Here is a 26,295-nt window from a genome sequence, read left to right on the forward strand (position 1 = left end):
ACCATTAACATAGAGCAACGTGTGTGTAGCTCTTACTTGATCCATAAAAATGCGTGCGAGAGGTGCGCAGTCAGTTGTCCTGATGAAACGGACCACATCAGTAACGCTCCACTCCAGAGGGCTGGTGTCCAAACACAACTTTTGGGGAGGTTCTGTTTTGGACGTCTGCAAAATTAGAGCGATTTTAAATTTGGTATTGTTATCAAAGCATTAACAAGATCTCGATCTAATTCATCCAATTCTGTGTCAATAATACAAAAAACACATGGCGTTATGTTTGGTGAATACTGGGAATGTCCCGATCTGTCGGTCAGATATCAGCAAGAGAACAAGTATCGGATGATATCTGTTTGCATCCAAAATCTCAGATTTGATACAAGCCGTCCTACAGTGTGTTTACAGTTAGCGTCTAAGGGCCTGATTTACAAAATGTTTGCGTGTACTAAAACACGTGCAAACTTAATAGCACCCACAAAGCTGATCTACTAAATGTGTGAAAAGTGGATAGTTAAGTTAGTTAAAGTAATAATGGTTGTCACACACACACTAGGTGTGGTGAAATTATTCTCTACATGTGACCCATCACCGTTGATGACCCCCTGCGAGGTGAGGGGAGCAGTGGGCAGCAGCGGTGGCCTCGCTCGGGAATCATTTTTGGTGATTTAACCCCCAATTCCAACCCTTGATGTTGAGTGCCAAGCAGGGAGTGTCTCTTAAGTGAGCAGAAAAATGCATGCAATCCATTTTGCATCTCTGTCTTCATTAATATGCAGAATATATACTGATCATCAGTGGCCTTGTGTTTAGAGCGTCCGCCCTGAGATCGGTAGGTCGTGAGTTCAAACCCCGGCCGAGTCATACTAAAGACTATAAAAATGGGACCCGTTACCTCCCTGCTTGGCACTCACCATCAAGGGTTGGAATTGGGGGTTAAAGCACCAAAATAGTTCCTGAGCGTGGCCACCGCTGATGCTCACTGCTCCCCTCACCTCGTAGGGGTGTCGAATGAAGAGGGTAATTTCACCACACTGAGTGTGTGTGTGATTATCAGTGGTACTTTAACTTTAAAATGCCCACAATTAGGGGTGTGGGAAAAATTCGATTCGAATTTGAATCGCGATTCTCATGTTGTGCGATTCTGAATCGATTCTTATTTTTAAAAAATCATTGTTTTTTTTATCAATCCAACAAAACAATACACAGCTATACCATAACAATGCAATCCAATTCCAAAACCAAACCTGACCCAGCAACACTCAGAACTGCAATAAACAGAGCAATTGAGGAGACACAAACACGAAACAGAACAAACCAAAAGTAGTGAAACAAAAATGAATATTATCAACAACATTATCAATATTAGTTATAATTGCAGCAAAGCAGTGATTACAAATCCTTCATTGACATTATCATTAGACATTTATAAAAATTAAAAAAAAGAACAATAGTGTCACAGTGGCTTACTCTTGCATCGCATCTTGTAAGTTTGACAACACACTGTGTCCAATGTTTTCACAAAGATAAAATAAGTCATATTTTTGGTTCGTTTAATAGTTAAAACAAATTTACATTATTGCAATTAGTTGATAAAACATTGTCCTTTACAATTATCAAAGCTTTAAAAAAAAATCTACTACTCTGCTAGCATGTCAGCAGACTGGGGTAGATCCTGCTGAAATCCTATGTATTGAATGAATACAGAATCGTTTTGAATCTGAAAAATATAGTTTTTGAATCGAGGATCGCGTTGAATCGAAAAAAATCGATTAATTATCAAATCGTGACCCCAAGAATCGATATTGAATCGAATCGTGGGACACCCAAAGATTCGCAGCCCTACCCACAATACTGACAGTGGCATCACTTCCTCTCCGAACTCACTTTGTATACGATCAATGAGTCCATACAAAACTAAGTGCCGGAGATTCAAGAAATACATGGCTGACTTACCCGTGTAAACAATTGTCCGAGGAGGAGGACCTTAAACGATGGTTTGGTGTGGCTGAAACGGGGCTTAGGATAATAATTATTTGTTGAAGGGGTTAAACGACTTAGTGTAGACATGGCCTTAGGGTGGTCTTGAATCTGATAGCCCACCCCACTGTTTTTCAAACTAGGGTACATGTAAATAAATAATAAATGATAAATGGGTTGTACTTGTATAGCGCTTTTCTACCTTCAAGGTACTCAAAGCGCTTTGACACTACTTCCACATTTACCCATTCACACACTGATGGAGGGAGCTGCCATGCAAGGCGCCAACCAGCACCCATCAGGAGCAAGGGTGAAGTGTCTTGCTCAGGACAAAACGGACGTGACGAGGTTGGTTCTAGGTGGGATTTGAACCAGTGACCCTCGGTTTGCGCACGGCCACTCTCCCACTGCGCCACGCCATCCCTTGTACTACTACTATGTACTACTACTATGTACTACTACTATGTACTACTCAGGCTCCATCTAGTGCAACAGTGTCAAACTCAAGAAGTCTTCACTATAGAGCTTGATCCAAAAAAAAATATCAGCAAAAATAGTTGCATTATTTTTTGTTTTGTAGGTTAAAGTGTTTTATATATTGTGCTCCTGAGTTAATGTTGGTGATTAATTTTATATAATTTCTATTTATTGATTTTATTAAATGAACATTTTCAGTATCAAATACCATGTTATGCAGACGTATACTTATTACCATTTCATGGACAAATGATACTATTTATAGTTAGAGGAAAGAGTGTCAAACAGGTGTCAAATAATTCAAATTGCATATTACGGTATTAGATATTATTCGGCAACAACCGTGTCCGCATCATTCAACTAACTGCGACATGTCATCAAATTAATGAATTACTGAGGCCACTAGATTTCCCCAAATCACAACACTCCATTTCAAATGCATGAATCTGTTATAAGGTTAAATAAATAAATGATAAATGGCTTGTACTTGTATAGTGCTTTTCTACCTTCAAGGTACTCAAAGCGCTTTGACACTACTTCCACATTTACCCATTCACACACACATTCACACACTGATGGAGGGAGCTGCCATGCAAGGCGCTAACCAGCACCCATCAGGAGCAAGGGTGAAGTGTCTTGCTCAGGATACAAAGGACGTGACGAGTTTGGTACTAGGTGGGGATTGAACCAGGGACCCTCGGGTTGCGCACGGCCACTCCCTCCCTGCGCCACGCCGCCCTTTAGTTAGTGTTTTGAATACCTACCATTGTTCTCAGGAGTAATTCCACTTGATTAAAGCTTTTCCAACATTACACACTACAAAACCAAAGGTGTAATAATAATAATAGATTAGATTTATATCGCGCTTTTCTATTATTAGATACTCAAAGGGCTCACAGAGAAGTGGGAACCCATCATTCATTCACACCTGGTGGTGGTAAGCTACATCTGTAGCCACAGCTGCCCTGGGGTGGACTGACGGAAGCGTGCCTGCCAATTTGCGCCTACGGCCCCTCCGACCACCACCTATCATTCATTCATCATTCATTCACCAGTGTGAGCGGCGCTGGGGGCAAGGGTGAAGTGTCCTGCCCAAGGACACAACGGCAGCTATTTGAATGTCAATAGACGGCGAGCGAACCTGCAACCCTCAGGTTTCTGGCACGGCCGCTCTACCCACTACACAATGCCGCCCCAAAAGTGTGTACTGTAATTCCTGCTGATATCGTATTGAGTTAATATTTTCGTGTAGTATTTGTCCTATTTTGTATTATTATGTTGTGGCTAGGTTCCATTCTAGAGGCTAATCTTTCCTGTTATAAAATGGCCACCAAGGTAATCAAAAAGGTCAACCAATGAAAGATATTCCTCTACAGAATCTCCTCTCCGGTCAACAAAAGCACCTTGAAGATTCTAGCGGGAACTCTCATTCAACCCTTTTTCAATTACGCTTGCACCACCTGGTAGCCCCGCACCTCCAAAACCCTCAAATCTAGACTCCAAACATCCCAGATCAAGTTAGTCCGGTTTCTTTTAGACCTCCTGTTAGGAGTCCAGATCACACCTCACTGCAACCCACTTCTCCAAAGTGGGCTGGCTCAGGGTGGAGGATAGAGTAAAACAACTTGCAATGAGCATAGTCTATAAAATCCGCTACACCTCCTTGATACCGAAGTACATGTCAAACTACTTCCTTAACGTAAATGACCGCCATAACCACAACACCAGGGGGAGCTCCACAAACCACGTTAAACCCAGATTCTGATCTAAGAAAGGTCTTAACTCTTTCTCTTTCTATGCCACATCAATGTGGAATGCACTCCCAACAGGTGTAAAAGTAAGTGCATCTCTATATTCCTTCAAAACTGCTCTAAAACAACACCTCCAGGCAACTTCAACCATTTACTAATACCCTCCTCCATTCACATCCCATCTCCCCGGATTATAAATAACCTAATGTAAATAATCAAATGTACTTCTAATGTATATACTTGTTCTTATGCTATCTGAACTCACTATGTTCTCTGATGGCTGTACATATCCTACTAAGTAAGACCTACACTGATTCAATGTCCATTTCTCTGTTGATGCGATTGTTGATGACTGAAGTACTGATATCAACCAAAGCTCCTCATCCCACCCCCCGGATTGTAAATAATTCAATGTATATACAATGATGATTAACCTGTGTGATGACTGTATTATGCTGATAGTATATATTTGTACCATGAATTGATTAACGTGGACCCCGACTTAAACAAGTTGAAAAACGTATTCAGGTGTTACCATTTAGTGGTCAATTGTACGGAATATGTACTGAACTGTGCAATCTACTAATAAAAGTATCAATCAATCAATCAAAAAAGGCTCTCGATAAAGATATTCACCAAGCGGTACTTCAGTTTCCGGGTTAACAATCCTAACAACATAGCGGCTAATGGCTGGAGTCATGTGTAGGTATTAAAGGGCCCAGCATTAAAATGGTTCCAGTCATTCCGAATCAACAGGAGATTTTCGTAAGCTTCGACCAATACTCCTCCTCTGAGTATACCCTCAACTATGGTGCACCACAAGGAACAGTTCTGGTGCCTATAGCGATAGTCAGGCTACCATGACTACTCTGCAGAACTGTCTGCATGGTGTATAGGAATTGCTGGGGCCCTGCCCTTATCTGACTTAACTCCTGCAGACTTACTCTCCCTGCAGGACCTTGAGGTCCTCAGAACAGCTCATCCTGACTGTGCCTGAAACCAGATAAAGGCTTTTCAGTGGCAGGGCCAAGAATGTAGAAAGGCCTTCCCTTTTCTATTAGATCATCCCAGTCCCTGAGCCAGTTTAAATCCAACCTAAAAACATAATTTTCTTCCCTGGCCTTCAAATGCAGAGCACCGCATGGGCTCTATTGAAGTTACTGTGTTCTTTTATCCCTTTTGATGCTTTTTGGAGGCTTAACAAGCATGAAAAGTCCCCATTTTTTGCAGGTATGGCGAATAAGCCACCTTCCAAAATTACAAAAAAATAGCCCCTACTACCAGATTTACTGTACATATCAACATGAAAATCACTGGAGACATCGATCATGATAGGACACACATAACAGTACCCAAAAACGAACAGGAATTTGGCCATCTTGGTTTTCATTTTCCATTTTTCAGCAAAAAAAGGGGTTGTACTTTAACATACTCCTCATGGGGACTTTAACCAAAGGAGTCCTGGTGAAAATTACATTTACTACGTTACACATATAGGTGATGATAAATTGCAAACACAATATTTCTCCGCCATAAGATGGTATGGCGACAATATTTGCTCCAATGATTCTCCACGCATGTTGCATAATAACATAAGAATCATTAAAGGAACCGTTTGAAAAAAAGACAAGTGTTTCCAAGGAATTGATACACTGGGAAACGGTTCTGAAAAAGATAAACATCGCTAACTACAATAGAAATCAAATACATCTCAGTAGCATAAATAGTAATTTGGCCAACCCAGTTAGCATAATTACTGTATATTAGTGATGTGCGGATCGATACTGAAATATCAATATCGCAGATCTTTCTGCTCTAATGTTCTCAAATCAAAACATCAATACTTAAGTTATTTGAGATAATGTGTATAATTAACAGGAACAGTGTAAAAACGTAACTAAACTTGTGATTGAGGCTAAGTGTCATAGTCTAATGCTTTTATTTACATGTTCAGTATTTTCACGTTAACATGTTCATGTAACTGAATTGTGACTTACCTTTTATTCAAATAGCAGTCCTTATTAATGTATTTATTTTTAGGTTTTTATTATGTTACTGATTTCCTTTTGTTATGGTTTGAAAACCTATGTTCGTTTACTTTGTGTGATTTTGTCTTCTGTTTTTTTTATTAGCTTGGTTATATTGTTATGCACGCCACTACCTGAAAAAACTTCAGGGTCTGAAATAAGTATATATATAATAATAAATAATATTAATAAATAATATACAATATTAAAAAAATAATATATAATAATATATAATAATAAATAAATAATAATAAATAATAAATTCTACATAATAATAATATACAAATAGCTGTATTCTTCATGCTATGTTATTTGAAATTCCCAACTTTAAATATTTTAGCAGACATATTAGGTATATTTGCACAAAGTATCTGTACTGGATTGGTATCACCGATACCAGCCTGAATTTTACTCAGCATCAGATCGGAAAAGAAAATCAGTGACAATCCACATCACTAATTAGCTACAAATTGTTTTTATTATTTGGGACTCTAACTACCTTTGGTGATGGGGGATGGTTCTCGTCATCAGAGAACGAGGGCGAGCGGGGTTTCCGGCGCCGCCGTGTGGGTCTGGGCGTTGCAGGAGGGGACGGCGATGGCGTGGTGGGCTGAGACTTTTCTACGGACTGCTCGGAATCATCCTGGAGATCATCTTGCAGTTCAGAGCCGGAGTCTTCACTCAGGGAGTCATCTTCATCAAGATCTTCTTCCTCACCACTGCCCTGTGAGCCACAGACATGCAAGTCAGCAGCCAGATTGCGTAGATTCAAAGTCCTTTAATATCACATCGCAGGAAGAAAGTGCCCGTGTGTGCTACCTGTGGAGACCCAGCAGGCGTGTTATCAACAGAGGCTGAAGAGCGCCGTTTTTTATGGACGAAGAGCTGCTTCCTCCTCTTCCTCCTTCTGGCTCTCCTTTTCACTCCAGGCTCGAGGTTGGTGTGACCTCCAGGCGGGCGGCCGACACGTTTACTCTTCTTTTTTCCGTAGTAATATGCTGGGGGCGAGAAAACAAGCTGTAAAGCCGCATGCCAGAATAGATTTTTGGCATCAGTGAAATTTGAAAAGCATTGATCGTTTTAATTCATGTGCATAATAAGAGCGTAGTGATTTTAGTCACACACACAGCATAGATTTGCACTAAGCAGTAATTAGAATAACAGTAAACATTAGTAGTCAGCACCTCACTTATATTAAAAAATAACACCAATGCAAAAAATTAGTTTTTAATTTGTTCAAATTATATTTTCCAAGACGAAATGTAAAAGGAAATAGACAAAGCTCAAACCGTAATGTTTACAGTGTTAATATTTAAACTTTTAACTGTTATTCAAGTGTAAATAGAAGTTAACCAATACCAACAATAATAACACACTTTAATAACACTGCTAATTCAAACAGCGACACTGGAGTTTTACTGCTTTGAATATGAGCCTGTTTTCTGCACTTAACTTCCTTTGTTTTCCTCTTTTTTTTACCTATATTCTTCCCTTCTTATCCCTTAATCTGTCTTTGGAGGAAATATTGCATTAATATAAAAAAAGCAAGACAGAGGAAATCGTCCAATGCTCGCTAAACTGAGCTCTTTTAAGGCATTTTGACTTCTCACATGTGTCCAACTCAAGGCCCCTTATATTTTTTTATGTGGTCCATGAAAGCCTAGAAATAATATGCCTCAATACCACACTTCACCTTTATTGAAAAATTTAATTTTTCTTTAAATTTTACCAGAAAAAAAAAATTGATGCATCTGCATATCTTCTACACTTTATAATTATCTGATCATGTGACAAGATATTCCAACATTTCTCTCTGTTATCAAAAATGATCACCTAAATTAGCAGGTGTTCACATACAACTTTTTCACTTCCGATATAATATCCCAATATTGGAGTCTTGAGTATTGGCCGGTACCGATATAAATCCGATTCGATATCAGTAGGAATCAAACATGCTTTTATCATTTTGTTGAGTGGAATGTCAGAAAAGGTTTGGCCAAGTGAAATTACTCAAACAGAAAACAATGGAAGGTATGAAAAACCCAAACCTATTTATTACTAACTGTCTAGAATGGAGTTATGCTGGTTTTAGGGTAAAGAGGAGTGGTAATTGTTTCTTGCAACACGTAGCGGCCACAATAATCCATTAAGTTGAAGGGGAACTGCACTTTTTTGGGGGGAATTTTGCCCATCATTCACAATCATTAAGAGAGACAAGGGCACACAAAGTTTTTTTTTAGTTTTTTTTTAGGGTTTCTAAAAACCAAACAAAAAAAGCTTGCAGGATCCTCCAAAACAACTTCAAAACCCTCCATCAACATTTTATATACACGCGGTAATATATATATATACATACAATGTAAGAGTAGACACAGTCATAACAATATATAATGTGTACCTCATTTACCGTATTTTTGTGATTTTAAACATTACCAAAACTTTCCATTGATTTCTTTACTCATAACAACGCACTTCCTACTTCTTCAACAACTCGTGTGTGTTGTCATCTTTTCAGACTTTGTAATAAATTGACTAAGGCAATTATCCATCCATCCATCCATCCATCATCTTCCGCTTATCCGAGGTCGGGTCGCGGGGGCAACAGCCTAAGCAGGGAAACCCAGACTTCCCTCTCCCCAGCCACTTCATCTAGCTCTTCCCGGGGGATCCCGAGGCGTTCCCAGGCCAGCCGGGAGACATAGTCTTCCCAACGTGTCCTGGGTCTTCCCCGTGGCCTCCTACCGGTTGGACGTACCCTAAACACCTCCTTAGGGAGGCGTTCGGGTGGCATCCTGACCAGATGCCCGACCCACCTCATCTGGCTCCTCTCGATGTGAAGGAGCAGCGGCTTTACTTTGAGTCCCTCCCGGATGGCAGAGCTTCTCACCCTATCTCTAAGGGAGAGCCCCGCCACACGGCGGAGGAAACTCATTTCGGCCGCTTGTACCCGTGATCTTATCCTTTCGGTCATGACCCAAAGCTCATGACCATAGGTGAGGATGGGAACGTAGATCGACCGGTAAATTGAGAGCTTTGCCTTCCGGCTCAGCTCCTTCTTCACCACAACGGATCGATACAACGTCCGCATTACTGAAGACGCCGCACCGATCCGCCTGTCAATCTCACGATCCACTCTTCCCTCACTCGTGAACAAGACTCCTAGGTACTTGAACTCCTCCACTTGGGGCAGAGTCTCCTCCCCAACCCGGAGATGGCACTCCACCCTTTTCCGGGCGAGAACCATGGACTCGGACTTGGAGGTGCTGATTCTCATTCCAGTCGCTTCACACTCGGCTGCGAACCGATCCAGCGAGAGCTGAAGATCCCGGTCAGATGAAGCCATCAGGACCACATCATCTGCAAAAAGCAGAGACCTAATCCTGCGGTTACCAAACCAGAACCCCTCAACGCCTTGACTGCGCCTAGAAATTCTGTCCATAAAAGTTATGAACAGAATCGGTGACAAAGGACAGCCTTGGCGGAGTCCAACCCTCACTGGAAATGTGTTCGACTTACTGCCGGCAATGCGAACCAAGCTCTGGCACTGATCGTACAGGGAACGGACCGCCACAATAAGACAGTCCGATACCCCATACTCTCTGAGCACTCCCCACAGGACTTCCCGAGGGACACGGTCGAATGCCTTCTCCAAGTCCACAAAGCACATGTAGACTGGTTGGGCAAACTCCCATGCACCCTCAAGAACCCTGCCGAGAGTATAGAGCTGGTCCACAGTTCCACGACCAGGACGAAAACCACACTGTTCCTCCTGAATCCGAAGTTCGACTATCCGACGTAGCCTCCTCTCCAGTACACCTGAATAAACCTTACCGGGAAGGCTGAGGAGTGTGATCCCACGATAGTTGGAACACACCCTCCGGTCCCCCTTCTTAAAGAGAGGAACCACCACCCCGGTCTGCCAATCCAGAGGTACCGCCCCCGATGTCCACGCGATGCTGCAAAGTCTTGTCAACCAAGACAGCCCCACAGCATCCAGAGCCTTAAGGAACTCCGGGCGGATCTCGTCCACCCTTGGGGCCTTGCCACCGAGAAGCTTTTTAACTACCTCAGCGACCTCAGCCCCAGAAGGCGATTATTTTTGGATAAATAAGGATTTACAACTTTATCTTTTTGAACCTGAATATAAGGATTAGGAACATGTCTATGAATGTTCTCATTCATTCAGGTCATTGTAATCTCTGGGCATTCAATCGATGGGAACTGGACTGTTTGGTTTGTCAATTAAGTAGGTTTCATCAGTTTGTGCTCATAGACTTAGATTGGTCAGATCTAGTCTAGTGGCTGGTGCCAAAACCCCAAATATTTACACTCCAAAACCAGGCGGGTGTGCCTGGGCAAGGATAGTTCCGTCTTATTGTAGTGAGAAAACAACCGTTTGATGCAAACAAGCAATCCTAGTGTCAAAGCCAACGACAGTCATTGAACTGTGATTTCCCCTTGTAAGCACTGAGGAATCGTGTGGCAGAAGGATCGCTGTGGATCGACAACTACCAGTCCAAAATAGTCAGAGTCCCCCATGTTAGCATTCCATTCAGTAGTAAACAAATGGCACCGCTTGGTTATTATACAGGTTACCGAACGCAAATGAAGAATTGTTGGCAGTTTTTGAATTAAATTCTAGAGTGATTTAGACGCAGAATGGACTGCTCTCATTAGCAACATTGTTAACCGCCCAGAACAAGACTATTAGTTTGAATTAGAAAGCAAAAATTTAAAATATTTGTGTTCTTCTTTCTTATTGGGATTGCGAACAATAAACAAAATTCCTCATTAAGTGCAGTTGCTCGTCAAGCTTATGTTGTGTTCATTCAATGATGCAGACATGTTTGTTACTGGATACTTTCTAATACACTTCTGCCTTGGAGACTCTTCATGTCTTAAGAAATATGCCACTATGATTATTTGATATTTGTTTAGCTCTGATAGCCTATAGCCTACCATGTTTATCTTTTGTAAATAACTTAATTAAAATACAATAAAAGACCAACTTTGTGTGCTTATTGAAGGATATCGGATCGATATCAATATCAGATCAGCACTTTGACTTATGATTTTAAAGGCCTACTGAAACCCACGACTACCGACCACCCAGTTTGATAGTTTTTATATCAATGGTGAAATATTAACATTGCAACACATGCCAATACGGGCTTTTTAGTTTACTAAATTGCAATTTTAAATTTCCCGGGAGTTTTTTCTTGAAAACGTCGCGTAATGATGACGTGTACGCATGACGTCACGGGCTGTTAGGAATATGAGCGCTGCACACACACAAAGCTTTAACGGCATAATTACACAGTATTTTGGAGATCTGTGTTGCTGAATCTTTTGCAATTTGTTCAATTAATATTGGAGAAGTCAATGTAAAAAGATGGAGTTGGGAAGCATTAGCCTTTAGCCACACAAACACACGGTGATTCCTTGTTTAAAATTCACGGAGGTGAAACTTTACTATGGATCAGAGCGGACATGGATCCCAACCGAATGTCAACCAGCAGGTTTCGGTGAGAAAATTGTGGTTAAAAAGTCGCTTCTTACCGGATATCAGCTGAGCTTGCCCCGGTAAGCTCAGCTGACACACCCCTCCGACTATCAGGTACTGTTAAACTTACTAAAATACTAGCAACACAATAGAAAGATAAGGGATTTCCCAGAATTATCCTAGTGAATGTCTCTGAAAACATATGAATACGTCTCAATGCAATCACGTTTTGTTTTAAAACATTTTTTTTTTTTTTTTTTCTAGTCCATCACTATCAATATCCTCAAACACAAATCTTTCATCCTCGCTCGAATTAATGGGGAAATTGTCGTTTTCTCGGTCCGAATAGCTGTTTTTGTTGTAGGCTCCCATTAAAATCAATGTGAATATGTGAGGAGCCATCAACATGTGATGTCATCGTCTGCGACTTCCGGTAGAGGCAGGGCTTTTCTCTTAGCACCGAAAGTTGCAAACTTTATCGTGGATCAATCAATCAATCAATGTTTATTTATATAGCCCCAAATCACAAATGTCTCAAAGGACTGCACAAATCATTACGACTACAACATCCTCGGAAGAACCCACAAAAGGGCAAGGAAAACTCACACCCAGTGGGCAGGGAGAATTCTCTACTAAATCCTTTCAGCAAAAATATGGCAATGTCGCGAAATGATCAAGTATGACACATAGAATGGACCTGCTATCCCCGTTTAAATAAGAAAATCTCATTTCAGTAGGCCTTTAAAACAATATAGCCTGTAAATAGAATAATCAATATGAAGCAATTATACATTTACATTCGTATACAATATATTTATAGTTACACGAGACCCTCCGATGGCAGCCAAAACTGCGATACGGCCCTCAATAAAAATGAGTTCAACACCCCTGCTTCAGAGGTTCTAAGCGTGTATGAGGAATCCACATACTGTATTTGGTCTTGGTGAGGACAGAACAGTTCTCCGAGCAGCGTTCCAGAACCATGCGAGGTCCAAACAGGTTTGGGCAGCACTCTAACTTAATGCAGGTCTTCCTGCAGAAGTCAGCCACACAATCTGCAGTGCGAACTATTTCCATTGTGGCTCGGTAGCTTTTTCCCTTGTATCTAAAAATCAAAGAAGACTCTTTTCAACAAGGAATACACGATTCAATACCGCCTTGTTGGTATTACATCTCACATGGTTACAACATGAAATGCTTGAAATCATCCATCCATCCATCCATTTTCTACCGCTTATTCCCTTTCGGGGTCGCGGGGGGCCCTGGCGCCTATGCAGTGCATATATTTACTTCTACTTGAGCTTTGAGTACATTCACACAACCATCCAGTATGTATACTACACCAGTCCAGCTGTGAGCTCTAGTACTATTTCTGCTGTTTAAGATAACAAGGATCTGAGGATAAATGGTGTTTCCCCTCACTTGGCTTTGAGAGTCTCTCCATGTCCTTGCCAGCGACTCTCCTGATCCAGCTGCAGCTCCCTCAACACGCGGCTCGGCTTGTATGCAGAATTAATGAGCAGAGTCAAAACCTGCACAAGCAGAGAAATGCAACACTTTATGCTGGTGGTTGTTTTAATTGGCGCCATGTGCAGCTCTGTCAAATGTGCAAAATGGGTATGACCACATTATCTACTTCAAATAACTGTAACATGAATCTTACAAGGATGATCTGATCTAACCTCTTTAAGCACAAGGACACAGTTTCCAGGTCCGATGAATTGTGGCAACTCAGCAATCCGTCCCTTATTTAGGTATGGCCCGGAGAAACAGCGATGGTTGAAGTAGATCTTGGGACAGCAGTATTTCCCGTTCCCCTGTCCTGCAAAGTGGATTTAAAAACACAACATGCAAATGTTGGAGCAGGCAACACAAAGGGAAGCAGTTTGCGCTTATTCAATGACAGATTTGACTAACCAGCCTCTGGGTGGGTAACCATCTGCTGCTTTACATTGTCAGGTGACAACGACTTTGGTGGAGCTCTGCTGTAGAGTGGTGCAAAATGAGTCAGTCGGGCTAGGTCGGACAATAGGAACACTATTTATACTCACTGTTTCTCAGGCTGCACCACAGCAATCTTTCTCACATTCTCCACTAAAAGAAAAGGGGAGATCAATTTAAAGCAAATTCCTAGACAGGTTTTACCTTAAAGATGTTTGCATTACATTTTTGAGAAAATCTACAGATTGGTAACATGATTAAAATGATTAAAACAATATATTGTTTGCTATGAGGGGAAAACCCTCTCACTATTTATTGCTAACTAATTTAAATAAAATAATGAAAATAAATGTTTAATCAGGATCATATTCAGATTGTAGGCATGATCCTAAATAAGCAGTGCTAAATAGCATGTGCAAACTATGAAATTGCGTGTACAATAAATGGGCGTGTTGTGGGTAACAAGTGAAGTAAAAGTAAGTAAGAAAATAATTAAAAGTTGTACTACCCTATGTAAATTAGGTCACCATAGAGACACTCATTTATTGCACATTCATGATTTATGTTACAAACTGGTGGCCTTTTGCTATGTTTTAAAACATGCAGCACACAACTATAATTTGTGCCAGAGGTGAGCTCTGGAAGATGCTGGCATTAACTGTGACGGCATGCTGGGACGATCCAGATGCAGGAAAATGCATGTTCCAACAAGTTTTTTCATATAGGCAGTATAGTGTTTATTTTTGGCGTCTGCTGTCTTTGAAATCATCCCTTAAAGTCATCCATCCATTTTCTACCGCTTATTCCCTTTCGGGGTCGCGGGGGGCGCTGGCGCCTATCTCAGCTACAAAGTCAGTGATTCTCAAACTGTGGAAAAGAATCACTTAATTAGATATTCAAAATGTGTGTAATGTTACAGTGGCCAAAAATACAAAATATACTTGTTAAATAAAACCCCTGCCTTACTTTTTATGAATATATAGGCCTATGATGCTTCTATATTTTAATATTGGTCATTATGGTGGTAAATGGAGAACCAATTATTTTCTGAGGTGGTACTTGGTGAAAAAAGTTTGAGAACCCCTGCCTTAAGTAATCAGCTCAAATATGGAATTGCTGGACAGACAGTAAGTCTAATATTTAAATTTCTGACAGGGAAATGTAGATTAGTGACACCAGCAGTGTTGCAAAGATAATTCTCTCACTTCATTGTGTGTCATATTGCAGCGAATGCCTTGTTCCCACCACGGCGCAGCAATTTGTGCTACTTACCAAACATGCTAAACATAGATGCAAATCAGTTACAGGCTTTATAAATCATATAGTTCGTGCTAAATGATTACATTTGTATCTCCTCCTCTTACTAGGTTGGGAATTTACATTCTGATCATATATTCTGCATGTAAATGAAGATATACACACTAAATTTCCTAGGTTATTCAGCTAATTTAAGAGACACAATCTTCAGCGCACAAGCCTAATAGATCAGCTTTGCACAAGCTTTCAAGTTTGCATGTAGCGCTGTCAAAGTTAATGCAATAATAACGAGTTCACTATAATTTCCTTTAACATCGCTCATTTTTTTGACGTGCAATTAACTTGCACGCATCCTGTCTGATCATTCGTCCATTCAGTAGTGCGGGAAAATGTCGGTGCGTTCAGTTATTGTTGAGCCACGAAGTGGAAAAAAATAGCCGATAGAAATGGACAAAGGAAAGGGTACATTATGGAAAGCCCATGTCCAAAACCATGGCAAGTCGTTCTCCCGACATGACAAGTCTAGCCGTGAGTCATCATCCATGCAGCAAAAGTCTTTTGGCACACTTGCATTCAGAGAGGTGGAGCTTCACTTCTGTGTTAGGATTACAGTATAGTGCATTGATAACATAAAATGTAGATTGTTACTGTAACTGGGATAAAAGCTCAGCAGAAAGGAAAGATGGTAAGACGGAAGTCGAGCAAACTAATTGTCCAGTCATGCCATAAAAACATGAACCTAATTGGTTTTGGGTACACTTATTAATGATGAAAAATAAAATTATCTGCGATTAATTATTTTAATAGTTTGACGACTCTAGTTTTAATACATGGAAACCTTCAAAAAATCTGCACCTATATATTTTAAGTCTTTAATTTTACTTGGAAAATTCCAGTGACTTCTATCAATGTAAAGTCTCATCAGAGAAGTTGAAATGTATTGTGTAGTATTTTAATATCTGAAAGGTTGCTTGGATCTAAAAGAACAAAATGTCAATAGTATAGTTTTTTTTTAAATTTTTTATTTATTTATCTTTCTAGTCATCATTATGTATACGTATTGTTGCATTTGAACAACTGTATTGTTAATAATAGAGGTAAACTATTGGTATTGTTCATGATCAATAGCGCTTTTTCTATTGGTATTTGTATTGCTCCAGTTGTAGTGTAAAAATGCTCATTGTCATTTCTATATTATTTATTGCACTAACTGCTTCTTTGCTATCACTTTTGCGATCATTTTTGTGCATATCGTATGTGCTGGTGTTGTTCTATTGTTGTTGTTGTTTTTGTTGTTATAGTTGTGTTTGCTGTTGTTGTTTTTGTCTCTCTGTCTGATTCCCCTCTTGTCCCCACGGTTTCCCCCTCTGTCTTCCTTTTTTTCTCTTTCTGTCCCCTCCTGCTCCAGCCCGGCTGCACCACATGATAATATAAATACATTTAATAAAGTCAAATTCAAATAAGGCAACAAGAGAAGTATCCTACACTTCTCTTTTGTAAAGTGAATCTGAACAGCCGATATGGGCATCTACATCAACTATATGATTTGCCTGAGAAGCTGGACAGGACAAAAAATAAATAAATAAATAGTACAGTTCGAACTTTTCATTGATTTTGCAGTAAATATTGTAAGAATAGCAACAATATATACCGTACGTTGTAAAGTACAATACTGCTTACCTGCAGGCTTAATAGGGTACACAAGAGGATAGCCAACTGTCTCACACCAGCTGACCGGAAAGATGTCCAAAGAATCCACATGAACTATCAACTCCGGCATGGGCTGCTTGAGTCCTACATTAATGCGGGTAAAAATATTAGATTATCACCTCCCTTAAAGGGTATTCTGCTTGAGCGACAAATATATGTTAGAATGAATGATCTGTGACTATATTAATTAAATGTAAAGAAATACCTTGTTTTTTCCTCATTAGTAGAGGTGTCAAGGCTTAAAGCCCAGTAAATTTAGATTTTAAATGCATACAATATGTACTTTCATCCACTGAAGTAAACACATTCTTTCACCCTGGTTCTCACCTTCCAGGCTGAGCCAAACGTATTGCCCTTTGACCCTGGTGACTGTTGCCACGTGGATGTTCTCTGGGAACAGCAGGTTGACAGCCTCCAGTTTCATGGACTCTTTGAAGCTGTGTTCAGACGTCTCCTGTTTAAAAACAAACAATTAAATGATTATTTTTACTGCCGTAATGTGTCAAAGTGCAAAGGTGACATCTATAGATTTCACCTTAATGATTAGACAAAAACTACCCCATCGATTTCTTGGAACTTTGTGCATACAAGTAGGTTACACATGTGCATAGCAAGAACACATGAAATGTCACTGCATACATGAAGAAATGAATTTTTTGCTGCCTTATTTCAATCTGACGGTTAACACCACACACTATATATAATGTAACGGAATTGTACAATTCATTTTTTTTTTTTTATATTTCTTTCTTATTTGCCCACTCCCAAACATTAGTACAGCAGGGGATTTTCTTAAGGACACGCACGCACGCACTCACACACTCACACACTCACACACACACACACACACACACACACACACACACACACACACACACACACACACACACACTCACACTCACACTCACACTCACACTCACACTCACACTCACACTCACACTCACACTCACACTCACACTCACACTCACACTCACACTCACACACACACACACACACACACACACACACACACACACACACACACACACACACACACACACACACACACACAATTTCCCAAAGTGGATGTGAAATATAATTATTTGTCCCGCTACTTAGAAGTGTCCAAAAATAATCAAATTAAGCGACAAAATCAAAGGCTCCAGGTTGTGCTTGCTCATAAAAAAGCGTACAAATATCGACACTTGTATAGTTACTGTTATCGCTCCTCCCACCAGTAATTAATGGGACCTTCACATTGCACTGTAGAAACAATCAGAAGATTTAGAATAAGCCACAACACAGTAAAACTGTAATAATGCAGTGTTGTCTTATGAAGTGATGGTCCTTGCAAAGGGCCTAAAGTAACGGATGCAGGCCAACCTCACTAAATCTCACATCCCAACGGCAATGGCTCATTTGCAAATCCGCTCAAATTAACTCTTAACCAATGGGTATGTGGGTACTGGTTAAAGCTCAGCAGGTAAAAAATCTGGGTATTATCTTCGACCCAACTCTCTCGTTTGAGTCACATATTAAAAGCGTCACTAAAACGGCCTTCTTTCATCTCCGTAATATCGCTAAAATTCGCTCCATTTTGTCCACTAACGACGCTGAGATCATTATCCAAGCGTTTGTTACGTCTCGTCTCAATTACTGTAACGTATTATTTTCGGGTCTCCCCATGTCTAGCATTAAAAGACTACAGTTGGTACAAAATGCGGCTGCTAGACTTTAAGATTTTACTACTTACCTATAAAATACTACACAGTCTAGTTCAGCCTATCTTGCCGATTGTATTGTACCATATGTCCCGGCAAGAAATCTGCGTTCAAAGGACTCTGGCTTATTAGTGATTCCCAGAGCCCAAAAAATTCTGCGGGCTATAGAGCGTTTTCCATTCGGGCTCCAGTACTCTGGAATGCCCTCCCGGTAACAGTTTGAGATGCTACCTTAGTAGAAGCATTTAAGTCTCATCTTAAAACTCTTTTGTATACTCTAGCCTTTAAATAGACCCCTTTTTAGACCAGTTGATCTGCCGTTTCTGTTCTTTTTCTCCTATGTCCCCCCCTCCCTTGTGGAGGGGGTCCGGTCCGGTGGCCATGGATGAAGTACTGGCTGTCCAGAGTCGGGACCCAGGATGGACCGCTCGCCTGTGTATCGGTTGGGGACATCTTTGCGCTGCTGATCCACCTCCGCTTGGGATGGTTCCCTGCTGGCTCCACTTTGGACGGGACTCTCGCTACTATATTGGATCCACTTTGGTCTGGATTTTCACAGTAATGTTAGATCCACTATGGATCGGACATACACAATATCATGTTAGATCCGTTCGACATCCATTGCGGCCCTCTCCAAGGTTTCTCATTGTCATCATTGTTGACGTCCCACTGGGGTGAGTTTTTCCTTGCCCTTATGTGGGCTCTACCGAGGATGTCGTTGTGGTTTGTGCAGCCCTTTGAGACACTTGTGATTTAGGACTATATACATAAACATTGATTGATTGATTTGCAGCGCTGGGCTGCGCGGAATGCTCACTGTTACACTTGTAAATAACACTGTGCTTTATCAGGAATGCTTTGTGTTGATATGACGACAACAATTGATCCAAAGTTCTTTGCTTTGAGTTCTTTCCTTGTTTATACATTGTGCTGTAAATGCAATTATGTTGTCAGTATTTCTTCCTAATGTTTAGGAAGTAGTTAATATGAAACTGTATTTCTCAAGAAAACCTTTTTTCATTCTACTAAATGTGTTGCTTACATTTAAAGCATAACAATTGGCTTAGTGAGACAGCTCTTATCTCAAAACACTCTTAAGTTCGGGCACTTTTTAAAGGGGGTGATGTTATGATTATTTTTCTACATTTAAAACACTTCCTTGCGGTCTAACTAACATGTAATTGTAGTCCTATGGTCAACATATTGCATAGATTTTCTTTTACAGATCTGCTTCAAGCTGCTTTCTGACAGTCTCCTTTATATGCGGCTTTTGTTGGCGGTCTTATTTGCGAGCCTCCACTTCGACTGCGTCTTCGCCGTGTCATATTTTGTTGTAGTTTTTAGCGCTTCCATAGCAAGTCTTCTGAAAGGTTAAGTTAGAACGATACGCTGCTTTTTCCGGGTGTCAAAAAAAAAAAAGATTTTTCATCCATCCATCCATTTTCTACCGCTTATTCCCTTTTGGGTCGCGGGGGGCGCTGGTGCCTATCTCAGCTACAATCGGGCAGAAGGCGGGGTACACCCTGGACAAGTTGCCACCTCATCGCAGAAAGATGTTTCAATAAAACGCAATTCTTATTTGTCCATCCATCCATCCTCTTGACCTTTTTGGGTTGGCAGGAAGCTTCTAATTTGTAACAATTCTTAAATTGATTTACAAAAATAAAATGTCGATTGGTGTGGCACAGGGGTTAGTGCATCTGCAATACGAAGGTCCTGGGTTCGATCCTGCACTCGGGATCTTTCTTTGTGGAGTTTGCATGTTCTCCCCGTGACTGCGTGGGTTCCCTCTGGGTACTCCGGCTTCCTCCCACTTCCAAATACATGCACCTGAGGATAGGTTGATTGGCAACACTAAATTGGCCCTAGTGTGTGAATGTGAGTGTGAATGTTGTCTGTCTATCTGTGTTGGCCCTGTGATGAGGTGGCGACTTGTCCGGGGTGTACCCTGCCTTCTGGCTGATTGTAGCTGGGATGGGCTCCAGCGTCCCCCACGACCCCAAAGGGAATAAGCGGTAGAAAATAGATGGACGGATTTAAAAAAAATAATAAATGGGTTTTACTTGTATAGCGCTTTTCTACCTTCAAGGTACTCAAAGCGCTTTGACACTACTTCCACATTTACCCATTCACACACACATTCACACACTGATGGAGGGAGCTGCCATGCAAGGCACCAAAAAGCACCCATCAGGAGCAAGGGTGAAGTGTCTTGCTCAGGACACAACGGACGTGACGAGGTTGGTACTAGATGGGATTTGAACCAGGGACTCTTGGGTTGCGCACGGCCACTCTGCCACTGCGCCACGCCGTCCCTAATAATAATAATAATAATAAAAAAAATGTTTCTCCCCCCAAATCTGTCCTGTCCAGCCACTTCAGTAAATGTTTGGGTATAATTTTCTTTGAAGTAATATAGAAATGTATCAAAGCTGTTTATTTTATGGAGGAATATAGTTAATCATAGACCTGGCACCTAGTGTTCTAAGTATTGATTTTGAAACGAGAATCGTTTTGAATTAAGAATCGATTCTGAATCGAATCGTTACCCCCAAAAATTGAATCGTATTCGAATTGTGTGGTGCCCAAAGATAAACAGCCCTACTAATTTTTATGAGAAATGGCAACAGCGGAGGATGCATGTGCATGTACGAGCCAGTCTGCCCCACAACAGGGGGATAGAGGAAAAGACGTAGATTATTGACTACATCGTCAGACTACAATGTAATGGGGGCGCAAAGCACTTTGGGTACATTTTTACCATATATGGACAATCCGCCGGCGTCACACCTGGCGAAAACGTCACACCTGGCGCCAATACCAAACAACTTGTTTGTTGGAAGTATGAAGGAAACTAAGATTGTTTTATACATGTACATATCTATGAATGCCTCCACAGTTCGATTTCAAATGTTCAGGAATGAATACAGATGTCAAATACACAACTGCAGGTCAGGTTAGAAAACTTGGTTTTGCCTAATAGAGCCCTTTAAGTAGAGGTACCACTGTATGGACAACATGAAAGAATGCAGGCCTCCTAACAAGTACCTATCACATGCTGTCTTCCCATATCAACAGAGAAGTATTAGTAACCAATAATAGCTTTCACATTTGCTTGTCACTGAAACCTCCTTACTAGATGTTAAAGGTGATGTTGACTTACATTTGAGAAACAGTGTTGAGGAGCTGCCTCGGCTTCACAGTGTTTCAGGTAATCTGCCCAGTCGAAGTCTGGACCCTGGTACCCTGTACACGACACAAAACATACAGAAGACATAAACGGGTGTTGTTCAGAAAGATGGGACCAATGCAAGTGGGAGTGAGCTCGTAGTGAGGTTAGTATATCAGTATGAGTGATTTTATCAGGTCTTGATAATGAGGAAAAATATTTGGCTATAACACACCTGGTGGTGGGCTAAGGGGGAGTCCATTTTTGAGACTCCACTGTGCAGGAAAGATCCCTGGACTGTTTCTGTGGCACAGGAAAGACCGCCCAGAATCTTCAGACTCCTCAATGCCACAAAGGTCATCCATTGTCACCAGGAAGTATAGCTTATTATACACCTAAAGATAAAATATATATATTTTAAATGTATTTTTTCTGTTCATTTGACATGAACAAACACATTTGAAAGCCAATGGACATCTTATGTTACCTTGGCGACAGTGGCAGGCCTGATAGATATAGGAGCAGCAGGGTCGACCGCTTCTAACTTCATTCCTTCTTTGAAACAATGTGCAGCGATGACAGGCTGGTCCTGGGACAACCACACAAGAGCAAAAACCTCTCAGACAATTTTGAATACACAGTTCACCGACTCTGTGCTTCGGACTAACTGTTGTCAGTACCTTACTGAGCTCTGCAGTCAGAGCTTCATCCTGAGGCAGGTCAATAATCCTCTGCCTCACCTCCTCCCACTCTTCTTCTGTTCGCAGGGACATCAGTCCTGAAATAAACACACACAAATCAGCTGCAGAAACTACTTAAGTGTAAATAAAACCAATTTGTTTTTTTTATTAATATGTTAGGATACGTTGTAGCAAGGATCACAAACACCGCGGTGCTATGTAGTTGTAAATATAGAGTAATAGGGACACACAATGTTTGACTTTAGGTTTAAAATGGCTTTACAACAATACTGCCTGAATGCTGCATCAGAATGAAAGAACACAATGCAGAGTTCTCCCGTCCAAAGGCTAAACCCACTAACTCAATTTTGATCAAAACTGAGCTGATAATCATTTTGGAGTTCCTAGGTGATAAGCTTTACATTAGTGTATGCGATATTGTAATTTGTTCCGTAAGTAAGCTGTTAAGGGCATGGCAGGACCTAGCAACTACCACATAACCGCGTGGATACAACAGAAAAACCTAGTATCACAAGGGACCAATCAGAGCTTCTTTGTCAATCGCCTTATTGTCTTTGATGAGACATTTGCACGAATGGGGGCCGACGGTCAACCTGATTATGTGATATTATGGCACGAGGGGATATTTGAAAGATTGGCCCAGGACGTTGCAAGCAGCTTCATTAAATGTATTGTTCTTGATTCTTCCCCTTGCATACTCTTTGGGGCAGATAACTGTGGAGGTCAAAATAAAAACTGCACGCTGTACACGGCTCTTGCCCAATGTGCAAACGCATAATGGGGCCCACCCGAGATTGTGATAAAATATCTGGAGAAAGGGCACACGTTCATGAGAGCAGATTCAATCCATGGCTCAATCGGCAAGAAAATGAAAGCTCAAGAAAACATCTATACGTTTGATGACTTTGTAGATCTTTGTAAGACAGCATCAAGAAAGATTGGTTTTCCTTTGTTTTCCCAAAATCAGCTAGAAGTGAGTTACTAGGTTTTGCCTTTGGACGGGAGAGTTGATGTCGCAATTAACACTTTTTACAGTCTTGAAGAATATCAATCACAGACAACAAATCTGTAATTTAAAAAAAAACTATTTTCAAAAACCACTCATTCTCTAGTGTCATGACTATTGATGTGCATTAGTAACTAAAATAAAATTTGCATGCTATAAGACTCCTATTTATAGTGCCTAAATTAAATTCGCCCTTCTATTTTATGCAATCCAATCCTACTTTATTTAGAAAGCACTTTAAAAAGAACAATACCCAAATGCTGTACAGAATAATGAAAGAGAAACATAATCAAAAGCACATGACCTAACAAACATAAAACAGAAAAAATATATATCTAAAAACAATTAAGTTCTATCGTCAGAATCTGCACCTAGCCACTGATGTTTGTATGCCAAATATTTTTTATGTTCAGTGTTTGAGGGGAGATAAAAAATAACCCAACAAACCAGAACAATAAAACTATAACCCAACAAACCAGAACAATAAAAGTTGTATTATCTAAATTCAAGTTACAAAGGTAAACATATAATATTACAAAAACAGTTATAAAACAATTAAAGATTCATACGCTTCCTAAAATGAATGGTAATCATACTCGAGGTGGAATCTTTAGGCACCTCACAATTAAAGCCTGTGTTTTAATTATAAATTTACGATCTACCCTTAATTTATATGTATGTAAAGCTCATTGGGTCACTTCTGGATTTCAGACTGCATTCAGCATAGATATCTATGACTCGATATGTGTGCACTGTAGCAGTTTCTTAAGCGACGTGCCTACGTAGTAAACAATCATCCTTGTTGTTTTAGTTTCCGTGCCTTTTAAAAACATGGCATTCCCAGACACTTTGGACCCATTGGCCTGAATACATTTATTTTAATTGATTCATTTAATTTAATTAATTTAAATTTTATTTAAAGCAGAACGCAGCTCAAAGAGGTGTTGTCTTTACCTACTCATATCTATGGCTTAAAGTGTTGCTGAGTGGATATTATTCTCCACTCTAATTTAATAACCCAGCAGGACTTCTGTTGAAATGTAAGAATGACTTATTGTTTTTGTTGTTTTACTACTTTAAATGCAGCTTCCTTAGCGGTAACCATGGCTATGTCTCCTTTTACTGTGTTTTGCCTCAGTGTGTGTCCGTGCTAGTGCCACATTTTAAAATGTCTGAATTTCTTTATTTGACTTTTTTTTTATTGATTTAGAATTGTGATGTATCTAAGAATTGAATAATACCCCCACTTCTATATCGTACTGTAATAAAGTTTGAGTGAATGTCAAAATTTATACGCAAACAAAGGCAACAGACAAATATGTTTTTTTCACCTATTACATTGACCTATTTTATTCTTGTACCTCTAATACTATTCATTTCCTTTTCAGTGTGCCGTTTATAATCTGTAAACTTTTAACTCCAATACTTAAAATATATACCATCAAGCATTTTTTTTTTCGGAATAACATTAGTGAGAGTGCTTGACTCTACCAACGGATCAATAACATTAACATATTCAATGTTCTTCTTTTGTTTTCCAAGAATAAATAGAATTAGTAATTGTGAGTCATGTCGGCGCCACTGACCGGATGGAGGCCTGAGGGTGCAGGCATGCTCTTGAGCCCAGCCGGGTGGGTGGAGGCGTGGGTGGAGGTAAAAGAGCCAGAGGGTTGCGGGTGTGTCCGGTAGACCCTCGGTGCCGAATAGCCGCAGCTTCAGCCTTCCTCCGACGTTCTCGTCGATCTCTGCAGCCCAAGCCAGCCCCGGGTCAACGCTGTCCTGCAGCTCCACATAGCACCCGGCGCTCAGCAGCTCCATTGGGTCTCGACCACGCTGAGGCTAAGAGATATGAGAGTTAAATGTGGAAATGAGAGTACACACACTAAAACAGCGTACTGTATGGTGAGGACATTTCTCACTGGGAATGTGCTGCATGAAAAAAAAATATGAGCCTCTAAATATTTCCAATAAATCTAAAAATTTGAGTTTTGAAGGGTTTTTGCTTTCTCTTAAACAGGTGTTTATCCACCGGGACAATACAATATAAAACAAACATGACAGTAACTAAACACCTTAGGGTATAAAGTGTAACTTTGCTCTCATAGTGAGGATGGTTTTATTTCTCCTCTTCCTGTAATTTTACAGCAGTTTCATTTTTACCAGTAGGCAAGTCAGTAGTGTTACAGAGGAACGCTCTTGGCACAGACACACAGACGAGAAAGAAATGCAGCTTCAGCTCCACCCAGCAAGTGAGTCATCTCTGTAGGGCAGCTGCTGCGATTCCCTCGGCTTACCGTTTCCAGCAGGCTGGCAGGCGCGCTGCACTCCTCGGCCAGGACCTTCTCCAGCAAAGCCTCCCAGTCCTGGCGCTTTTCACGCACACCTGTGGTGGAGTCATACATACCGTACATAAAGACATTTAGCATCCAACAGAGCAGTTTGGACTTGCATCAATCAGCTGGAAGATCTATCTATAATATCCGATTTCATTTATCATATTAGATATAGCTAAAACAATTCATCAAGCTACACTGTTGAAAGGATAAATCCAATAATCAATATTACATATACAGTGAGCAAAAAAGTATTTTGTCAGCCACCGATTGTGCAAGTTCTCCCACTTAAAATGATGACAGAGGTCTGTAATTTGTATCATAGGTACACTTCAACTGTGAGAGACAGAATGTGAAAAAAAATCCAGGAATTCACAATGTAGGAATTTTAAAGAATTTATTTGTAAATTATGGTGGAAAATAAGTATTTGGTCAACCATTCAAAGCTCTCACTGATGGAAGGAGGTTTTGGCTCAAAATCTCATGGTACATGGCCCCATTCATTCTTTCCTTAACACGGATCAATTGTCTTGTCCCCTTAGCAGAAAAACAGCCCCAAAACATGATGTTTCCACCCCCATGCTTCACAGTACGTATGGTGTTCTTGGAATGCAACTCAGTATTCTTCTTCCTCCAAACACGACGAGTTGAGTTTATACCAAAATGGATACATGGATGATACAGCAGAGGATTGGGAGAATGTCATGTGGTCAGATGAAACCAAAATAAAACTTTTTGGTATAAAC

General features: G+C 40.5%; 2 protein-coding genes across 5 annotated transcripts in view; both read right to left on the bottom strand.

The window, feature by feature from the left end:
• asip1 (agouti signaling protein 1) overlaps window positions 1-26,295 on the bottom strand; it is a 213,461-nt gene that overhangs the window by 80,915 nt on the left and 106,251 nt on the right. The window lies entirely within an intron of this gene.
• The window catches only part of LOC133535324 (scm-like with four MBT domains protein 1), a 39,646-nt gene that overhangs the window by 2,629 nt on the left and 10,722 nt on the right, over window positions 1-26,295 (bottom strand). The window contains exons 4-19 of one of the 2 annotated variants that reach the window (XM_061875034.1): window positions 25,511-25,599; window positions 24,803-25,055; window positions 22,190-22,287; window positions 21,997-22,098; window positions 21,745-21,904; window positions 21,504-21,586; window positions 16,968-17,094; window positions 16,611-16,724; window positions 13,784-13,826; window positions 13,650-13,714; window positions 13,415-13,554; window positions 13,155-13,264; window positions 12,662-12,837; window positions 7,049-7,227; window positions 6,729-6,953; window positions 37-165 (exon numbers count right to left, since the gene is read on the bottom strand). In XM_061875034.1, the coding sequence (XP_061731018.1) occupies window positions 37-165; window positions 6,729-6,953; window positions 7,049-7,227; window positions 12,662-12,837; window positions 13,155-13,264; window positions 13,415-13,554; window positions 13,650-13,714; window positions 13,784-13,826; window positions 16,611-16,724; window positions 16,968-17,094; window positions 21,504-21,586; window positions 21,745-21,904; window positions 21,997-22,098; window positions 22,190-22,287; window positions 24,803-25,055; window positions 25,511-25,599 (2,093 nt within the window). Of the gene's footprint in view, window positions 1-36; window positions 166-6,728; window positions 6,954-7,048; window positions 7,228-12,661; window positions 12,838-13,154; window positions 13,265-13,414; window positions 13,555-13,649; window positions 13,718-13,783; window positions 13,827-16,610; window positions 16,725-16,967; window positions 17,095-21,503; window positions 21,587-21,744; window positions 21,905-21,996; window positions 22,099-22,189; window positions 22,288-24,802; window positions 25,056-25,510; window positions 25,600-26,295 lie in introns of both variants that reach the window. The other variant, XM_061875032.1, reaches the window with a different exon arrangement.

Source organism: Nerophis ophidion, linkage group LG16 (genome assembly GCF_033978795.1).
Source record: "Nerophis ophidion isolate RoL-2023_Sa linkage group LG16, RoL_Noph_v1.0, whole genome shotgun sequence".
NCBI lineage: Eukaryota > Metazoa > Chordata > Actinopteri > Syngnathiformes > Syngnathidae > Nerophis > Nerophis ophidion.